The 21,861-nt window shown below is 38.6% G+C and overlaps 1 protein-coding gene and 1 long non-coding RNA gene across 4 annotated transcripts in view; one reads left to right on the top strand and one right to left on the bottom strand.

Moving 5' to 3' along the window:
• The window catches only part of SMPD3 (sphingomyelin phosphodiesterase 3), a 94,356-nt gene that overhangs the window by 19,849 nt on the left and 52,646 nt on the right, over positions 1-21,861 (bottom strand). For all 3 annotated transcript variants that reach the window (XM_051629080.1, XM_051629081.1, XM_051629082.1), the window contains exons 2-3: positions 10,944-12,568; positions 217-292 (exon numbers count right to left, since the gene is read on the bottom strand). In XM_051629080.1, the coding sequence (XP_051485040.1) occupies positions 217-292; positions 10,944-12,281 (1,414 nt within the window). In that variant the 5' untranslated portion in view covers positions 12,282-12,568. The remainder of the gene's footprint in view (positions 1-216; positions 293-10,943; positions 12,569-21,861) is intronic.
• Positions 1-21,861, top strand: part of LOC127389023 (uncharacterized) — a 78,915-nt gene that overhangs the window by 29,410 nt on the left and 27,644 nt on the right. Inside the window, exon 3 of the long non-coding RNA XR_007890541.1 lies at positions 21,382-21,532. This is a non-coding gene — a long non-coding RNA (uncharacterized LOC127389023). The remainder of the gene's footprint in view (positions 1-21,381; positions 21,533-21,861) is intronic.

Here is a 21,861-nt window from a genome sequence, read left to right as displayed (position 1 = left end):
TTTTGTGTCCTATAATACTTAATTACTTCATGATTGAAAATGTGAAGGTTTGGGGATACACTTGTCTGCTCTTCCTGGGTATTTCACCGCTCTTTGCAATGCACGCTGCTCTTTGTCAGAAATACTGAAGGAGCAATGCTTGCTGCTTTTGCACAAGAATAACATGACAGGCCAACAAACAGTGAAAAAACTAAGATATGTAAATTAGGACAGTACCTGCAATAGCTTGCAAGTGAGTGCAGGAAATGTATCCCACAATTCTTTGGTCCTGAGGTGTACTTCCCACTTGCACCTGGAAGGGAAAGAAATAACAAGGTGATTAATGGAAGAGCTCATACGACTCCATTTCCAACCCTAGCTGGGCAGCCTTTGTACGCAGCCTTGGTCCCTTTCACCACTCTGTCTAGCTCCAATTTGAAATCACACACACACACACACACACACAGAGAAAACCACCAGAGATGCACAGGGCTTACTGGGGCCCCACTGACTTCCTTCTGATCACCAGTACTTCAGCATTTTTATTTTGACCTGCAGCACTCACAAAAACTTGACTTTCTCCTGCTCTTTGCAGTCCCATTGCTTGTCTGTCCCTGTTGCATTTCCACCCTTTTGCATCGCAGCTCTGGTCCACGTGCAAGATTCAGGCCCACCACTGAAATGCTGCATAATACCAATATTAGCAGCAGTCTAGTTCTTGGTATCTGTATAAGACAAGAGTGCAGAGGGAAAAAATTCCAAGGGAGTCTGGGGTAAAGCATGAAACACAAAATAAACACTGGTTTTGATAATGTTTTCTCCATTCCACAGAAAGTTTTGTATTTTGATAGATTTTTCTACATTCTTCTACAAAGGTGTTGGAGATTTTTGCTAGGTCTCAGTGAAGTGTTTACATTCTTCAGCTCCCAGCAGCAGCCCCATGTCTGTGAACCAAAAGAAAGCACAACATGCACCCCTGCTCTTACAGACAGCAGAGGCAGGGCTCCCAGGGAAGCTGGAATATAGTATAATTCCTCATCTATATCATATGCTAGTCTTTTAAAAATGTGTTTGTTAGTAGGCATACAAGCAAATCAGAATCAAGTTCTGGTTTAGGTTTTCCACTCTGTTGAAGGTTTTGGCCATTCAGAACTTAAATAGCAGCAAATCAAAATTGCCAATGATTTGGGAATCATGATTGGGATTGAGGTGAGAAATGTTAGTTTGAGGGTATGATTTTCCTGTTGACAGTTAACATGGCAACACTGCATACACTGCTAAAGAAAATGTCCAGAGGAAAGCTGTACCCAGAGCTCAGAAGACAAAAGCACAGATGACTCTCCTTCACAAGGCTAGGCACAAATTTCATCTGACACCTCTAAATAACAAGCTGAGCTCCATTTCATACAGACACAATTTGTCAGCTTGGTTGGTTTTCTAGTTTTTCAGCTATCCAAGAACCTGAACCAAATCTGATTCATTTTATAACTGGAAGCTCAGCTTTGCAGTAAGTGAATTTGGAAGTAATTTGTCCTCAACAATGCCTTGTTAACTTTCATTTTTCGTTCCAGATAGAAGAGTACCTAACAAACAGCTTGCATTATTCTGACTTCAGCCTGTTCTGTCCTCTTTTAGACAGTTTTCCAAATGGGTATTGATGGTGTTCTTACTGCTGTTCCCATGCAGTTAACCTGCTTCAGGGAGGGTGAAGGCAGAGGAACACAAGAAAAACAAATGCAACAACTGGTAGATCTACCCCTAAACCAGAGGATTCTCTTAACCTCACAGTCTCCAAGGCTCTGCTGATCTGCTGGATGGCTGTTATTGGCTTCCACAGAAGCTCTGCTGTGCAGGCCTCTTTCTTCCCGCCCTTAGGCTGCCTTAGTGTGAGTATATCACAGTGACAGAGGTGAAGCAAAAGGAATGTTCTCTCCATTTTTTTAGTGCAACATTCCAATAGAAAAGTGGGAAAATATTAGTTTATGTTCTCCACTATCTACAGCAGGCAGATTTTCCAGATAACTCAAAATTATATTCTCTCTTCAACACTGAAAGCTATATATTGTAAAGTCTCTATTAGTTTACAAATTTGCAGTGTGTCTTGGTGCAGAGGAAGTGTGCATGCCAGACATCTTTCAATGCCATCTACTGAAACCACAACGAAAATACTGCATGTAAAGTTTTCTGCCTTATAGCAAGAATGTGCTGCTTATAATTCTCTTATTGACTAAAGCAGATGCATTAATTTTCAGTGTCTCTATCCAAAAATCATACAAGATTAAAATCTAAATGTTGAACATCCAAACATAAATTATAGTCAGTTGAGGAAAAGAAGAACTCAGATTGGTTTTAGAATTAATTCCCTGTGCAGCCTTAATGGAGTGTCTGACAAGGCCTTTTACGCATCAGCCAATTTATGCACAGGATCACTCTCATTTCTATTAATCATAAATAAATATGTATCATCTGGTGTCCCTGTGTGCACAGATTTGTACTGAAATGGACTTCGCATCTTCCACAATCAAAGAATGAGAAGAAGTATCCTAGAAGAAAGACTGCTACATGCAGGGGGGGAGCACAACAAATGCCCCCCGGGGTCGCCACCACAGGGGGACACTGATCCAAGGCTCTGCACTGCCTAGGAACAATGCTGTGTTACATACACCCCTGAGGGGAAAAGGAATGGAGCTTCCATAAACACTTCTCATTAAAAAAAAGCTCCAAAGCAAGAGCTGAAGCCATTAACTTAATTAGAACCTCGTTGGAAAGTGCCAGCATGGCAGTACATCCAAAGCAGCTTATTGCCCAGGTTTCACAGTTCCTCCAACTTCTTTGACTTTTGGCGTTTGGTTTTTTTGAATGGCAGTGTTGATGTAACCCACCAAGTCATTTAGAGTTTAAACATAATAGAGACAAATATTGATGACAACTACTAGGACAGAAAATAAATATCCTTTTAGCCACCTAGTCAGTCCCCAGCTACAGTACAAGCACTAGTGTATTAAATATGGTTTGAAACAAAATAGTAAGGAAAATCTGATTATTCAGTCTAATTTGGTATTTCACCAATGAACAAGGACTATGAACAGGAAAACTACTTGACCTCTGGAATATTACAAGCCCTATAATTCTGTATAAACACATTCCTTTGTGTGGCCAAATACTGTAGCTACTTTTAGACTGTTCCATTTTCAAGGGTATATTATATTGTGGTGACTTGGCCTGGGCAGCTACGTGGCAGTCCTGCAGGACACAACAACACGGAGCATTCATTTCAGCCTGCAACGTGGATCTTGGCAGAAAGGTTCCACTTCCACCAAACCAAGTCAGCATTTCACAAATATAGCATAATTTTTGCTGCTTAATACAGAAGAAACTTCTAAAGTCATATTACTAAGAAAATATACATAAGCAAATAAGCCAGAAAGGCTCCTTCCCCATAAGCCTGACTTACTTACATTCACCTCAGCTGTTCTACATTGGTAGCTCTGTACCAATACACTCATTGAATTACCCTTCAGCATTGAATTACCCCTTACTTCAGCTACTGCTTTCTGAAAATTATTCTCTAGCCTTAGGTGTGTCATGTACCACTCTTACATGTCTATGAAAATTTATGGGAAGGTAGTAGCTAAATATATGTATCAGTTCCCAATGTTTTAAAATAAGATACTCATTACAAGAGGAAAAGGTTTTATGTCATATCCTGTTAACATCCTCTGATGTTACTGACAGGTAAAATTATAACACATTTGTGTTCTTAATGAATTGTCCCAATTATACAGAAACAAATTAGTATTTTTCAATATTATGATGAAATATGCAAAGTATATTGCAATTCTCAGTACACTTGCAAATGTTAAGTAGTCAAACTAGTCAAATGATTGGAAGTGGATTCTGATCCCTGTTACACCACTGAACACTGCATTTTGTTAGGGGTGGAGAGGGCATTAAAAGCTCATTACAGATGAGAAAGAACCATTTTTCCATAAAGGGCAAAGCTAAGTAAGGTTGTGTTTGGAATTAAAAATGCCAGTTTCTACTGCTACATATTTGCATTTGTCCCCTGCCTGTAAATTAAGTAAGTGCAAAAGAGACAGCTCTGAATTTTTATTTTCAGAGTACTGACTGTGTAAAATACACAAAAGTACTTTACATCAAGTACTTTTAATAAAAAGATTTCATCTCTATGCCATAGACTATTAGTACAATCTGTTGGAGAGACCATGCTGATACTGTGCTGGACTATACAAAATTGTGTATATTCCTATAATCACGTATCAAAAACTTGTCCTGCATGGACTAAGGAGTAATGTATATATAGATTCTTGTTGATGAGAAAAAAAAAATGTAGTAAGTAGCAACAGTTGACACTTCAGAGCTAGAGTGAAGGAAATAGCTTTAAATTCAATCACATTACTTGCTATCATGGGAATTCTCTGAGCTAACTGGAAAAACCTGCACATCTCATGCTTACCATACTCCTGCAAACATGACAAATCTCATCTTTAAGAGTATATATTTACACACATCTGTCCCAGCAGTTCCGTTACATCTGGATGTCAAGAAAAGCATCAACAGATACTTAAACAAAAAACAAGGAAATGCTGCTTAAATACGAGGGGTATTTCAATGCCAGCTTAAAAACCAGCTTCAAACATGCCATTGCTGTGTTCATAAACCATCAGCTGTTTGGAAGGAAATGCTTCAATTCTTTAATGCCTAAAAATTTGGACCGTGCCATACATGAGAAATCTCATCCAATTAAAGAATGAAACTAGATTCTCAAACAATGACCAATAACGTGTAGTCAAAACCAAACTGTTTGTTATGAGGAGGACTTTAGTGACATTTTCTAGAAGCTTCAGGGTTCCAGGAGGTAGCCATTCAAAAATATTAAGTAAACAGTTTCTTAAATGTGTACCCTCCAATGTGAAGGGTTTATATACATACGAGTCCCAACATATGCCATTGCTTCTTCCTCCATGGGAAGTAAATCCAGGTGTACAAACCAGAAGAGAGCTAAAATTTTGGCATACTCCTGGAAAAAGTGTTCCACAGAGTTTATCATCCCACAGCCTATATGCAGCCAATAAACCCAAAGCTGAGAAAGGCAAGTTATCTGAATGTAACATTAAGAATCCTTCAGGGAGATGGGATGCTGCTCAGCATAGCTCCACCTTCAGCAGTTATAGTTGAATCACATCTTGGTCTGTAAATGTGCAAAACCATTTGTTCGTGACCATGAAGGTGTCAGTTTTGCCACTGGAATAATTATGAACTCTAGTACTGATTCCTGCATTATTCTTTTGAAGAGGGTATGTCTCCAAAGTAAATAACTCTATAGCAAACAGATTCACAGTCATGACAAGAAACAAGGTAATGTTCATATTATGAAGAACCCAGCCAGGCTGAAGAGCACACCTGCATGCTCTGTGAAAAAAAACACCTCTCTCCTTGAAAACAAAAGCATGAACACTGCCTTTGTAAAGAACATCATCTAAACCTCAAGGTACTGTTTGTCTTCGAAATAAAACACCTCAGATGGAGAAAGAGAGCAGGGCACAACCTTTACTTTACAGTAGATGCAACAGTAACTCACTCCCAAAGACCCACAGAAAAATTCATCTTGCCATATGTAGCCAGTATTGTTTAAGTTCAAGGGAGGCTCCATTAAAAATCCAGGAACATGAGATTCAACTGAATTACTGCAGATACAGCAACTGTAGGTGCACAAGTATTGCTGTCTCCATGCACTCGTGGTTGAGACCTCCAAGATGCTCTTACATGCTGGTAGCAGGACACTGCTTGGGCCTCCCTATTTCAACTACTGTGGGAATATCATTAGAGACATCCTATGTAATTATAATGAGCAAACAATACAGTGAGGAAGAGAAGAAAGAAATTGAAGATACCTGTCTTTGCAGTACAACTCTTCTGTAATCTCCCAGATTTTTACCCCCTCCAGGACCATTTTTTCCTTTTCAGCATTTTTCCAAGACAAACAGGAGGGGCAGCACCAAGAAACCTACTTGAATAGCCAGTCAAATCATGTGCCCAAGCCCTCGATCCTGTTACTGTTAAGAGAAGATTCCAAGGCAAACTTGCAACTACTCACATTGACAATTCAAACTTTACTGTCACAGAGATTACTTAGATTAGTGGTAACTTCCAAGAAAGATGCATTTTATTCCTATACTTGGTAGGTTTTTTGTTAGCTTAAACACTGTGTAAAAAGATCTGTCTTAGTTTTTAGGACTTTGCATATCCCTGCCTTAATCAATATGCAGCAGCTTCTAAAGAACAACCATTAGTTAAATTACTAATTTATTATCATATTATTTAAGCATATTAAAGTAAAGAAGTTTAAGATGTTATAGAGATCAGCTCAAAATTCTGTTTGGTGCTCTGCAATTCTTTCTAGCCACATTTGCACTTGATTATTTCAGAACCCTGTTTTTCCCCACCTACCATGTGACAACAGTTATTGTTCCATGAACTCAGAGAATTAGTTATTTGGCAAAGCTTCCTTAAGCTTATGTGTGAGAGAAAGTGGCTGTAAATTGGTGCCATGAATGAAGGGCTTTTCCTCTTCTGAAGAGGATAAAGCCCACAACTCACATTCTCTCAAACCTGTATTTCATTCTGCACAACAGTTTTAATTTGTCCCCATGATCAATAACATTAATTATATCAAAGTGAAGGAACATGGTACAGTGCCATGGTAGGGTCTTTTTTTACTTTTAAAAAAAGTTTATTGGACTCTATCCAATTCCTGCATTAACATTTAATAGCAGAAACTGAACATGTGGAAAATGTTTAGGTTACCCTCCTGACTTAAATAGCACAGCTTTAGAGTTATCTAAACAAATCCGTGAACAGAACTAGACATTTCTTTTGTACATCTTGGGATAACTGCAGATACTGGACAACTGATCAAGAACAAGAAAATCTAACCACTGAAACCTCTGAATGATTTTTTTCTGGGGTCAGACAACAGCCATTCCCCTTTTCTGTGTAATCCTTAGGTAAAAAAGCTTCCCCTCAATATGTTGTGCAACTGCATAGCAGAAGTTGCTCCTTCACGCTCAGCCGTTGGCACAGGACAGTAAAGACTGCTTAAATCAATCAAGCAAAACTTATCTGCATCAGTAACATCAAAAAGGAGACTCACAGAGGTTGTCAGGGAACCCTCATTTTACCATACAGAGTAGGTACCTTAAGAATAGCAAATAGTGAAAACTGCTTCAAAGCAGTTCTGCAATCAGAGCTACTGCTCCTTCTACCATCTGTTACCACCATGTCAGCTCTTTTGAAAAGAAGTTAAGCAAAGGTTGCTAGGTTTCCTTTAAGAAATTAATAATAACATGTTCTCTGCACAATTACTGTACTTCCTGAGAACAGCAGTAATTTTCAGGGAATTTGAAAAGTAAATCTGTTAATAAGCTCAGGAATTAATATTAATTAAATGCAGGATCTTTCAGAAATGTAGCAAGAACTGCAAGACATTTTTTTCCTTTTGATCCCTTTTGATTTTCTTAGAATACTATTAGCTGTTCGAGCTACTCACATCAGATGGAGATTTTCCTTTTTCTCTATGTTCACGTACTGTGTTTTAAGCAAGAATTCTTACTTTTGCTAAAATTCTCTCTCTTGGCAGATGCCAAAAACCAGAATAATTTCCTGCCAAGAGTGGTAAGAACAGTCTTCTATGCAACATACTTCCACACCTCCCAGACTCGGTGGGAGGCAAACCACTCCAGAACTCAAAGTTAATAGCCATTTTGAGAACGATCCCTCTTTCATTCACCTCCCTACTCCAAGTATGCATCTACGTGTCCTGTATGGCTTAGATTTATGTTACAGCTTTGACAATTTCAGGGTAAGAGACAGACAAAATGTGTCAGCAGAAGGGACAGTTTTTATTACATTGATACATCTGGAAGAATATGGATAAGCTCTCCAATTCCATAACTCATCAGGTCAAGCTAAGGATTTTCTGGTTTTATTACACTGCTACCCAAACTTACACTACATCCCTGAAAGACAGTGTAACTAAGGCCACTCTATCTAAAAATGAATGCTGACGTTTTGAAACCTTCTAGTAAATTACAAACAGGTGATGCATTACACAATTTCTGCACAGTACTCACTGATACCTTTTAAACTTGATCTGACTTGAAAATCCTCATCCAGTTTCTGAAAGGGACATGTATTTTAAAACTCCCTTTGAAATCCTCAGAACCACTGGTTTTGAATTAAAATTATGTATGTGTCAAACCAGCAGTTGCAGAGTAACCAAGAACACTGGGATCTGCATCATGTTATATACAGCTACATACAAGCCAGCTTTTTATTTAGAATCACCAGCACAGAAGAGCATCTGTGTCAGTCGCACTTCCCTCCTCTGTCTGTAGCACAGCAGCAGTAAGAGACAATTGGAGGTATAAAACGTAAAAGGCAGACTGAAGGGTTCTTTTCTTAGGCATTTTAAATTAATGTGAAATGCGGTGCTAGAACAGAGTCACGGCAAAGTCTCCCAAGGGCCCAGACTGACAAAGTGTGAAAATGGATTGGCTGATTTATTTATTTGCTGACTTCTCCTCTTGAGTCTTTAGCAGCAACTAGGAACAGTGGTTTAACACTTTAGACATGAAACAGTTACTTAGATGCAAGTGACATTTCCCCCCTTTTTAATGTGCTATTTTTTCTGTGACCGTGTCACTCTTACGTCCCAATGAGACCCTCAGATTAGAGACAGAAATGCTGTCTGAGTTTGAAGAGATCAAAGTGCTGAATGTAAATTAGTCCTCCAGTTATGCAGCAAATGGGCATTACACAACAGCTACCCACAACTATGTCATCCTTGTGCCTTCATCCTGACCTGGAAAGCATCAGCCTATACAGATGCAAAAACCTGTCAGAAAAAATTTGTGGAAGACATCTTTAGGAAGAGAACAGACCAAGGCTAGCAAAATTTCTTTGCACAGGTCTCCAGATAGCTGTTGGGTAGCATGAAGTCAATAATGTGAAACGGTGTTAAAAGCCTCAGTAATTTGCTTCCCACTTCTCTCCTTGGTTGTGACACCCCAGGTGTTAAGCCACAATCACATCACTTCACCTTCCTGTGCTTTAGTTTCTCCTTCTATTAAGCAGATATTGACCTTTCTTTATTATGCGCTCTGAGACATATGAATGAAAAGCAGTACCTAAGAGCTGATTGTTATTATAGCTACTACTAATAATGCTTGAGCTGTGTAAGTCTCTCAGGTAAAACAATTCTGTATGACTAAGCATATCTCTTAAATCCTTCCAAATCTCCACTTGAACTTTACAATCTAGATGGTGAAGGCAGGGCCAGGAAGAAGGGGCAGTGGAAAATAATTTCCTCTTCACTGGAAATGGAACCTCTTCCAAAAGGAAAAATCATGTGAAACACATTATATACATAGAAAATATTGTAAGAGTCAGTAAAAGAGGTTTCTAAAAGCAGTGATATAAACTGCCCATTCTGGATGGCAGAGCACTGGCTAGAATTACACCTTCCAGCCACAGTTAAAGTACACTGTTTTAGCTTGCTGCTATACCAGTGGAAGACTTCAAGACTTCTGAAGTTGATGGGTTGTTTCTCACTGACTTCAAAAACAAACCAGGCTTTTACTTAATGTACCTTTTGTCTCTGGAGTTGCTAATTAAACACTACATCATGAAAAACAACCTTCAAACCTACTTTGTTTCAAAAGTAAAATTAAATAGATAATTTTTTTCTCTCTTTTTTTTTTTTTTTCCTTTTTTTTTAAAAGAAAGAAATTACCCAGGATCACTTAGTGTACAATTTAGACAGAAACTCATTTAATATCAGGATAGACCTTACTCAGACTGAAAAATATTTTGGGTATAAGTTACAGTATGTTAGAATGACACAGAGATGAGGAAGAATGGTCTTTTAGCTCAGCCAGAATTCCATACTTAAAAGAATGTAGTCGTCTTCAAATCTTGATAATCATTGGTCCCTATTCCCTGTTCAACTGTAACATTATTTAACAACTCAAATTGATAATTAAGTTCATCATCCCAGTGGAATTTTTAAAAGAAGCTTAATTTTCTGCAAGAGAAATGGAGACACTGTGGTCTGCCTAGCAGGGTAGCAAATCAATGACTCAGCAATGGGCAGTTGAAAGTAGATTGTTTTTAATCTCTTAATGCCCAATATATGCATATAGTGAAGGGTAGTCTTTGTGACCCCGGTAAGCTTTATATTGCACTGCAAGTATGTTCATTTTTTTGCAGGCAGCGCTTTGCGATGAAGACAACAAACTTTAGCTGTTTATAAACAGACAAGTACAGCACAGAAAACTTAGATCAAGTTTTTGGAAACCTGGATTCAGATATGGATAGGCTTTTGTTTACATCAAATGTATATGAAATAATGATCTACTGTCAGACTGCAAATTCTAGTATTTCCTTTTGTTTATGCAAGGCACAATACCAAATTTTTTTGCTTTGCTTACAAATTGCTAAGGTACAAATGCCCCACTGATCCTTATAAATAATCCATATTCTTAATGGCTTTTGTTGAGGTCTCATGAACACATGCACTAGATAAGGCATATAATTTGAGCATGTGATGTATTTTGCTAACATTAGGAAAAATTTTCAGATGTTAGTGAAACAGCTGTTTTCCAACAGTAATGCCCATTGCACTATACTTGTGTTAAGAAATTGAGAATTTGTGCATTTTACTACAGAGATTTCTGTGAAAAGAAACTAAAATTACATGAAAACAATTCCAATTTTGACACTTCGACCTCCAAAAGTTCCAAATTATTTCATGCACAACCATCACAGAATCTAGATCTGAATATTGCCTCTTGAACTGTGACAGAAATGAGGGAAAATAACATAACTTTGTAACTTGTCACATACACAGAGTCAATATTTATGGCTTCAAAAAAAGCTCTTACCTTGAGAAACAAGGCTCCTTTGGAAGCCAAGGAGTCCATTCCTCTTCCATTGGGGTAACAGTGATAGGCAGCATCCATAACAGGATAGCGGCTGGCAAAAAGTAGACCACTGTTCACAAACTTAAAGCTACAGCAGCTGTGGCAACTGTAGACCCCAACATCATAGACAATGTATTCAAAATAGTGATGAAGCTGTTCTTTCAATTTCTCTGCAGCTCTTTTGTCAAACACTTCCTGCAAACACAGAAAGTCCAAGTTGGCAGGGAAGAAAGCAGAGATCTCATGATCAAAGGTCTCATCTGTATGTTTCTTTTTCCGCACTGAAGTCTTCTTCATGATTGAAGCTTTGTAGAGGAGCTTGTTGTTGACAGTGCTTTGGTCGACTGTGCCATCTCCAACACGAACTTTAACTAAGGACTCTCGTGAGGCAGAGTAGCTGTCTAAACTCCCAGAATCTCCTTCCTTCTGCTTGTGGTTCGGGGTTTTTGAGATCTCAGTATCACCTTCCAGGGAGGGCTCTGCTGGGCCGCTGGCATGAGCCTGGCCATTGACGGTATCTGTTTCTGTGTCTGACACGTGGCCATTATCCTCTCCATTTATGCGGACAATGCAGGTGTTTTCTTCTCCCTCATTTGGCTCTCCAGCTCCACTTTTACCTTCTCTGCTGTCGTCACTGTTGTTTGAGCCAGAATTGTCTCCCTTATACTCCATCGATGTTGTCCTTTTGATGCCAGCATTAACAGTACGATTAGTGCTATCTCCACCCTGGGGGGAGACCAAGCTGCTAAAACTTGCTGCACTGATGGATGTGTTGGTAGGAGAATCTATATATATTTTGATCTGTGGTCTGCTTGCTCCATTTCGGATCCTCCGGCCAATCTCTTTAGCCCTGGCCTGTGTATTGAAAACATTATTAAATCTTGCCAGAGAATCTGGCAGCAGGCAAACATTGGCACTGCCAAAGCAGAAGCTTTTCCCATTCCCTGCAGCCTTCCATTCAGTGAGCAGTGTGGCTCCACTGGCATGGTTCTTGTCTTTTAGTCTGGAGTAGATATATGGCCTTCTGGCTGACTGGAGAGGGGACCATAACAAGAAGCCAATCAGAGCAAAAGGAAGAGAGGCTACCAACAGTGCCAAGTAGATGGGAGTGGTAATAATGATGCAGAGGGCATGAAAATAACACGGATCATCTGCTCTTTGACGCTTTTCATAGGTGGTGGGAACAAAAGAGGCCACGAGCCTATCTGCTAACCAGTAACATGGAAAAATCAGGCCCCAGGAAAAAGAATGCAGAACTGACAGAAAGCTGTTGGGAAATGGGGAAGTGTATAAAACCATTGCAACTTAATTGTGACAACACTTCAGGGCCTACTACATGATGTCACTGTGTCAAGCATCCATAAGAACACTGGGAGAGGGCTGGGGAAATAAGGTCCAGTCAGGAGTTCGTTTTTTTCCAGTGAGAGTCAGTAACAAAACTTAAAGAGCACCATTTCACTGTGTTGGAGTAAAAATGCAACAAGGCCACTGTTTTCGTCTGGCTTTTTGGCATCTATATTTGTCAAAGGATTTCATTGTTCACTGGAGGCTGCCATAACGAACCACTCTGGAGGCAAAAAGGTAATCTGTAAAAACAAAAAACAGAACATATGTCACACTTATTAGAAGTTTAAAGCAAATTTTCTCAAACCAGTTTTGTCTTGCAGTCTAAATTACTTCCCAATTACTTCCCTTTTAAAATTTAATTTAGCATTTTGGTAGTCTGCTAAAGATTATGGATCTAGGGCAACTCCAATGAGGGACTGGTACTTCTGCATGTGAAATCAGTACATTGACCATTTAATGCACATGACTAATGTTGCCATGAAACACATTCCTATTATGAATTTTAGGCCTTAACTGCTGACACAGAGTATACTGCACAGGTCAGAAGCAGTAAGTAAGGCGTTAAAATACATGGCTTAACTAGCTCTCCTTTTACCACACATTTTTTGTTTATTACCGATAAGAAAATTCTTCTCTCAGTCTAGATTCCTGATCAGCAGGTCTAAGAGTATTCATAGCACATCACATTTGCAGCTATACATTTTTGGTAGGCACCATGGCAAAAAATAATTTTATTAAAGGAATAGATGAGATGGTTTCACAGTTGTTTCTTCCCAGAAGTGAAAGCCAACTTGTGGGCAAGTTAGTCTGAAAAATCTAGTGAGATGGTGACAGGGGCTCATAACAGAAACCAACTGGAGATTGGAATAAAATCCTCAAATAGGATGAGAAAAATCAGTTTTGGTAGGGACAAGATTATAAGGACCTTCAAAAGCAAACCCAAGTAGTTGGTACGCAAATACTACAGAGAAGGAAAAGCCATTAAGTGCATACATTAAAAAGGATGGCAGTACCACAGTAGAAAAACTGCTTTTAATTACTGTGTCCTGGGCATGCATGGAAAGCTATATCTTAGAAATTTTATGTAGAATCTCCCAGACAGCAAACAATGCTTAATAAATATGCATATGCTGATACCAGGAAAAGATCACCAAAATCTGAAAATAAATGAGGGTGTGGGGAAAAATAGAAGAATCAAGAAGCTGGTTATTTGGGGTTTTTTTGCAGCAACACACACCTAGCCTTCTGAGTGTGAGACTAACACCCCTGCAATTGCTCACAGCCAAGTGCACATTTTGCCAGCACCAGGCAATTATGTCTAGTGGGAGATACAGTCCTGTGTATTTTTGCACTGATGGTACTATTTAGATGGAAATTGGATAGACTGGATCACAGGAGGCGCTTTTTTTTGTTGTTTTTAATTATTAGCTTAGCATAACTTTCACAGTCTTATGCAACATGTTTTAGTTTAAATAAATGAGTAACTAGTAAAGTGCCAAATAACAAATGCTTGGCATTTTCTCATTGCCAAATGAATTTTAGGATGTTGGTAACAGGGGGAAGCCTAGCAGATTTGTTTTCCTCAATGATTTTTAGGTCTTGTTAGTAAGAATGCTCAAAAGAGACTCTAGCATCTACATATTAGATATAAAAAAATAAAATAACTTTAAAACTGTCCAATTATGTAATTACCATTAGACAAGAAAAAACTGTAAAGAAGTTACTCTGCTCTATGGGATGCTTGAAGTGCTTTATAAAAGCCCTGTCTATTCCCATAATCACTCAGTAGACCAGATAGGTTCTTGTTTACAACAGTGCCAAGGGTAAACAGAGCACTGCTGTTTGGGGTATGTGAAGTGAGGACAGACTGCAAACCTTATATTCCAACTTTCAGGCTAATGATCTTTCTGGTGAAAGCTGCAGTTGTGTTGCAGACTATCAGGACAATTTGACTTTCACTAGTTTAAAATAACACACCAGAAAAAATGCAGAACTTCAATGGATCCGTAATGGTTTGTCTAAAGAGTCTTCTATAGGTAAGTATTTTAAATATATGACGACAGGGTGCTACAACTCCTAGGGAGACATGACATCAAATGACAATTTTGTAAATAGAGTAGTCAATGCCTGCTCGATGATGTGATGAAGTAAAAAAATCCATCTAACATAACTCATGCCAGTTCTGTCATGGACTGCAGCATCAATAAGCTGCAAGATGAACAGTTGTCCAGCAAACCACAAAACGCTCAACTGGAATAGCTTCACAAAAGCAATTATCCAGGCTATGGGGACATACTAAATCTAAGAAATTCATAGTTACAGGAAATACAACATATTATCACATGTATTAGTATTAGTAAAAAAGAGAAAAATGAATGCAATCAGAAAGCCTTTCTAGGGGTAAGTTCACAAAGGTAGTGTCATAAAGCAAAACTGGTTCAGACTAAGGTCTGTTTTAACAACATTTAGCAAGAATGTAATTCTCTGTAAACACTAAGGACTGACTGATGGTTAAAGGCCACTCTGCTGACTCCTACACTTCATTTGCCTTAAACAGGACTAGTACCTTTGAAAATCAAGAATTTGCAGGATGGTTTTTGACCATGTGCCAGCTGCCTTCCTCCTTCCTAGCCAGCTGGGGAGGCTTTAGGGATTTGAGTACAGACATTAATTCCATACATTTTATTCTATGAATTCTAATAAAAATCTCACAACTACATAAGTATAAAGTACCAAAACTCTGGTACCACAACAAGTTTTAAAACACAGTAACTGGAGAAAAGGGAGGATGGAATCATGAGCTGGATGGCCTTTACGTTTTTGCACACTGCAGAAAGAAGACATCAGCATATCAAGGCCCTCATGAAAAGCACTCTTCTTGCAAGTAAAATATTATTCTAGTTTATTAATTTTGTAGATTAAGGAAATCACACAACTTGCCATAGCTCTGGTACAGACTCACTGGGATGCACACAAACAGGAACTAAGTTTCCTAATCTTGTCTCTTAGCTACAAAACTATACACATGCTAGTGCCTCAAAGCCCCCAGAAAGAGAGAATTAAGAAAGACACGAGAGACACATTTTAGCTCAGCAAGTCCTTAAAGGGGGAGGGAAGGCACCATATGAGAGAACTGCAACTTGTAAAGCATGACGTCGGTAACATCTCTCCTAATGCATCAGTTTAGATGGAGCCTAAAGCTAAAGTGCATAATTCCTTGTGATGAAGGGTATTACTTGGTAATCCAATGCTTTATTCATAGGGGTTTGAGAGATTAAGGGAGAATTTAAGATATTGCAATGAAATAGATATTTTTTTATGCTACAAAGACGTAAACTGCAGTCTGTTTACTTGGTTTTATTATTTTTTAAGTGTTTGAAGGCTAAAAAAAGACTTTATTTAATTTTTTTTATGGTGCCAGTATAGAGTATCTCAACTTTGGTGATAACAAGACATCATGTGGAAAGATTTCAAAGATTTTTATGGTTATAATTATGCCCAGAAGTATGCTAGAGACATCAAAAGTGATGTTCCTAGCTCCAACATAGCTTGCAAACTAAAAAAAGGACAATACAGGTCAACAAATAATAAGAGAAACAGAAGAAAAATAATAAATGTTGCAATAATACAGTTACTTGGACAGTCTAGAAGTGGTCAGAAAAGTTTTACTTCCTCTATTAGACAAACCATAACTTAATCTCTCCTTTCCTCCATGGTCTCATCTGGTTTTGTTACAACACACACTCCAGAAATATCTCCTTTCTTCATTCACTGTCTTTCCCCCGATTATTCTTAGACATGCTTTTAATTAGAGTCTAGTTCAACAGCTAACTACCCTTCTGGAAAGAAAAACAACAAAAAAAACCTACTCCAAAAGGCAAAATACATGTGAACTGTTTTCTATGCTTGATTACGTGACTGTAATTACAGAGACGCAGCCATCTCAAAGTGTCAGTGCCTCTAATGGAAATGCTTTCTTGTTCCCTTGTGATCACTTTGCAGCCTGATGTTTTAACTGAAATCCTGTCATGCTGTACAGGACTCATTCCATGAGGCAGCTCAAGATGTAGGGTAAGGGAATTTAAAGAGCACTTACTGGCTCACCTTAACCTCCACTTAAGTCAGTAACAATTTACTGCTTTTGTAGTAAAAATTTAGTAAAAGTGTGGATGCACTATGATATGAGCAGTTGAATCAGGTGTAGTGCTGATACTGATGAATAAAGCAGTCCCCATTCAAACTAAGGATTAGTCAGGAGAAAGGAAGGAGGAAAGCATTTTTGCAGGCTTGCCAATTGTCACGTGCTTCATCCTGGCTCAAACCAGCACACCAATGCAATGTTCTTCTACTAGTTTCTCCCTAAACTTTCTTCCCTCTTTCTAAAGAAGGTAATCAAACGTTGCCTAGCTACTCTCCAGCTTGTCTCTTTTACATCCACAAGCTGCCATGAGGCAAGAAGCCACTGTAAACAAGACATCTAAACTAACTGAACTAACCTGTAAAAAAAAAATAAATTAATAACTGTGAATTTACAAGTTTAATTGCGTACCAGTGATTTCAGCTGTTAAGTACATGTCTGCAGAAATAAATTTTTAAAACCCACCCCCAGAAGTTCACAGTCTGCTTAAGACTTTGGCATATTTAGTGTCGATGCTGACCAAGCTACACACCAGCTGTACCAATACACCTCTCAAAACTTTGTGCACTCTGTTATTTAAATGCAAGTGCAGTAATACCAGCCTGCAAACATCAGGTGAATAGTTAGATACATGTCACATGAGAACTTTTTAATAGGGCATTTAGTTCTACTTCACTGTAGGGTGCAAAAACTCATCTAATAATCTGCACTCCAGAAACTTCCATCAATTATTTTTCCTTCAGTGGTAATAGAAGTAGATTGACAGCTTCTGCTGTTTTTTAGAGGGGCCAATGCCACAAATCCCTCTAAAACTATAAGGGTTTTACAAATCAAGAAACAAAACAACCAGAGCCAGTTACAATCAGCAAGGACATTAATTTAAAACATAGATTTAAGTGCATCGTTTGCAATTCTTCTTTGGAAATTCATACCAAAAAATCCTAATCACCACAACTGCCTCTTCTTGTACAGGAGACAAAATCACATATATCCAAATTATCTATTTGTATTTATGGCCTTAGGAAGTGGTGAGAAACAGAATTAACAGCATATCATCAAATGTCTGAAAATAACATTGAATACTTCACACAGCTTTAAGTTTTCAGAAAAGCTTTATTATCAGGCAAGAATTAGAACAAAAAACCCCCATCATCTGACCACTTGGTGATCTCACTCAGTACCTGGAAAGCTAAACACTCTCTATTTTGAGACCTTATTTGGTGTACTTCAGTCGTGAGACAACTGCAGCATACAAATGCATGAATCTGTGACACTAAGCTCTGTTTATACAATTGAAATGGAATGGGCTCTATTTACAAAATCACCTTTTGGTGTGCTTTTAGCCTTGTATTTTACAGGAGCTGGAGTAATTCAAGAATGGCTAAATAAATCTGATCTTTGTAGACGGCTTGTTTAACAAATGTTAGTAAGATGCAACAGTCTTGTATTTTTGTCAGAGAGGCTGATATGGTAACAAAGTTTTGGGTGCCTAAGACAGAATTGGAGATAAAATTTTTCCTACTCATCTGTTGCCATCAAAAACTTACAGAGGCCTGACTACAGCCATGCCAAGGCCATAAATTGTCTGGGAGCACAGGCTCCCTGTAAAATTAAGACCTGTACTTTCTCAAGCAGCACTTAAAGCCTTCAGGCTTCTGCTTAGTCCAATATGTCTCATCAGATAGAACGACAATCAATTTTCAACAGAGTGGGTATTTCTGTACTGTTGAAGTTGTTCTTAACAGCTGGCAAAGAAGTTATCTTAGCCTACAGTAAATCCAACACAAATCCCTGCAAATTATTTTGTGTTCTTCTATAAAAAACCTCACCTACAATTCTCAAAATACTTTACAAAGGAAATTAAAATACAACCCAACTAAATTAAAATACAGCTACTCCTATAAATAAAACTGAAGTAAATTTATTCATGTTCTACAGAAGGAAAATGGGAAAAACAAAGCATTTGTGACTTTATGTTTTCATGCAAACCCTGCGATTAGACTTCATAACTCACAATTTCCTGCTCTACTGACAAAGGCATATTTCCTCAGGATTCACAGAGATCTAACTGTATGGTGAACAATCGAAAAAGAATCAGCATTACTCAAAACACAACACATAAGTACTGAGTCTTTGCCCCAAAACTTGTTACCATATCAGGCACTCTGACAAAAATAGAAGACGGCAAACTCATGAATTTTATAAGATTAAATTGTTCTGAGATGCACACAACTGTTAAATATAAGTCTCTTAAAATTCTGTTCAGAAAAACCCACACACAACCACCAATCCAGGGCACTCTACGCTTTTGACTTTTTGAATGTGGTAACAAAATTTAAGCAAAAATATTTTGTTTATTCATTTGTAAGTTCATGTAACTGTAATACACTGGTAGACTAAAGTACACCAGTCCTTTCATATCTGCATTTCTTGTTACAGAGTAACTCATAAAAATAGACAGTTAGCAATGTATATTACTTTTTAATATATCACGTCCAATCAGTTTGTATTTTGTCTAAGAGAACATTTGTTGCCATCTTCACATAAAGCACAACTGAATTTTGCTCAGATATTACAAAGCTACTCATCTTTCAAATACTCGTGAACAAAATACTTAAAACCACAAAGTCTGGTGGTTTGTCCTAAAACCACTCCAAGGAAGACAGAAGATTTTGTGCAGGTTTGTTCTAGGAAGCTTCATGCCATGTTACAACTACAAAACCCATCACAGAAGTGATGACCTATTTCAACCCTTAGCTGTCTACAGTGCACTAACATGCCACTCTGCCACGCTGGGTACCTCTGGAAGAACAGTAAGTTATACCTAACAAGACCCATGCCAAGAATCCCCCTAACTACACAACTCCACTTTTACATGTTTGTAGAGACACTCTGCAGCTCTTTTTTTTTTTTTTTGTGTCTGTGTGTCTGCCACCAAAGTAGCAGTCTTGAAAAAAATCTTCTAGACTCACAGGAATGCAAAACAGAAGGACTTCAGTATGTTTCCCACTCATGTTAAACCTTATTTCACTTTCTATTAAGTACCAAGTTATACTGCTGGTCCTTCCTCTTGCCTTTCTGAGACATCCTGACAAACTGAGAAACATGCTCAGTATGTTCTGGACACCTTATTGTTACAGCACAGCAAGCAACACTCAGTCACAAAGCTTCCTTTGAAGGCTACTCACATTGTCTGATAAGAACCAGGTTTCTGGCACTCTCTACTGAATTGCCTAAGAGTCTACTATTTTCTGCTGGCAGAAGAGGTTCTAGCTCACATCTGGATGCATCCAGCCTGCCAGGTTCTATGTTTCAGAGATTCCTACTCCACATGCATCACTGTCTTTGTTCATGAATTTGGGGGGGATCTGGAAGAATAAAGTGAATGCAATTCATATTCAGGATAAGTTTACATTATCTCATGTAGGTAACAGAACAGTTGTCAGAGAAAAAGGTGTACGTCATGGAATGCTACATTCCTGGTGCTTTCCCCTTGGCTTTGGGTTATTTCCCCACTACAAACCTGAAATTGTCATATACCACTATCTTAGTGTCTGTGAATGGTACTGCTTCAGTGAGGAAAGGGCAACTGTTTTTCGGGGGTTTTTTTAAGGGCGAAGCAATCTTGCTTAGCTATTGGTTGCATCTGTACTTCTGCTAACTGCCCCTCGCCTACACTCCACTTGGCAGGACATAACATTCAACCGAGTATGGCAAGCAGAGATGCCATTTGTTTGTTGGCCATGGCTTGTACTTCTATATTGCCTTCAACAAGACTATTCCCAGGGGTTAATTTGCATTAGTGAAGCAAATGCCTACTGGGAAAGTATCAGAGCACCATTTGACAGAATGACATTTTTTATATAATTCAGATTATTATGGATCCCAAATTTCATAAGATTTGAGGTGATGCAGAGGAAACATACTTTTATATCTCATACAGTTAATACTGATCACTTACATAGTTTCTTAAAACAGCATCCCCTGGATGCCTGTTTTTGAAGTGTTTAATGAGATATACATGAAGAGAGTAATAATTATAATGGGGGTGTAATGAGCTTCGCTATCAAGGGTAGTCAAAGTACAGTAGATTTTTATCTCAATTGTTTCTATGTGCAGTAAATGCACAAGCAAAACTGAGAAAATAAAGCCTCTGGATTACCTCTAGTGAAGGGAATTCACAAAAGATAACTTAATTTTTTATTCTAAATTCGTTATCTAAATCTGGCAGGTGTTAGGCTGATAAATTGAGCAACCAGAAGCCTCATGCATTGACACAGGGCTACAGAGTATAGCACAGGAAGCAGAACTGCAAATTCCAGTGTGTCTTGGCTACAGGTAACAATAAACAATTTGTGTCTATGGAGTGAAATATCAAACTTTTTACACCTCATTGTAATATGATCAAGAGAAATAACTGCCTTAGCTTTGAGCAGCAGGCTGCTGTCACAAAGACACCCATGGACCAGCATAATCCACAAGCCACACAGTTACTCCAAAGGGAACAACGTTTTCTTAGGGAAAAGAAGAAATTTATTTCCGAGCCACATTCATTCACTCTTGAGCCCTAGAGCAGAAACAACCACGAAGTTCCTCACTACTGCTGATGCCTTTTCTACTAAGTTTTGTCAAGCTGGTCAGGGCCTTTGGCTGAGATGACTGGACTCACACAGGACACTGAAAGCAGGTCCCACCATCTGGTTACACTATTCATTCTGGCTAACAGGATTACTGATCTGTTTTGAGGGAAAATACCACAGGACAAAAGCTGTGAGGCTTTTTTTGTACATGCAAGATTAAACCATTTCATCCTTCCAAAGACAAATTCTGTGCTAATATGAAAAAAGTTCGTGTTCTGTTTTTTTGTTCTAGGTTCAATTTTTCCTAATGAATATTTTTTCCTTTGTATTTCAGACTGTCTTATGCATTTGAAGAAGTAATTTTGTAGCTGAGATCAGAATTAATCTCTGGAGCCCCCAGCACAAAAAGGATGTGGACCTGTTGGAGTGTGTCCAGAGGAGGGCAACAAAAATGACCAGAGGGCTGGAGCACCTCTCTTATGAAGGTAGGCTGAGGGAGCTGGGGTTGTTCAGCCTGAAGACAAGAAGACTCCAAGGGGACCTTATAGGAACCTTCCAATACCTGAATGGGGCCTATAAGAAGGCTGGGGAAGACCTGTTCACTAGGACATGTAACAGTAAGACAAGGGGTAATGGTTTTGAGATAGACAAGGGTGGATTTAGGTTGGACAGTAAAAAAAGCTCCAGGTTGCCTAGAGAGGTGATAGGGGCCCCATCCCTTAGAGACATTCAGGGTCAGGCTTGATGGGGCTCTGAGCAATCTCTTGTAGTTTGAGATGTTCCTGCTTCTTGTAGGAGGGAGTTGAACTAGATG

This window comes from Apus apus, chromosome 11 (genome assembly GCF_020740795.1).
Source record: "Apus apus isolate bApuApu2 chromosome 11, bApuApu2.pri.cur, whole genome shotgun sequence".
NCBI lineage: Eukaryota > Metazoa > Chordata > Aves > Apodiformes > Apodidae > Apus > Apus apus.
The sequence above is the reverse complement of the archived record's forward strand: the minus strand, read 5'-3'. Positions and strand labels throughout refer to the sequence as shown.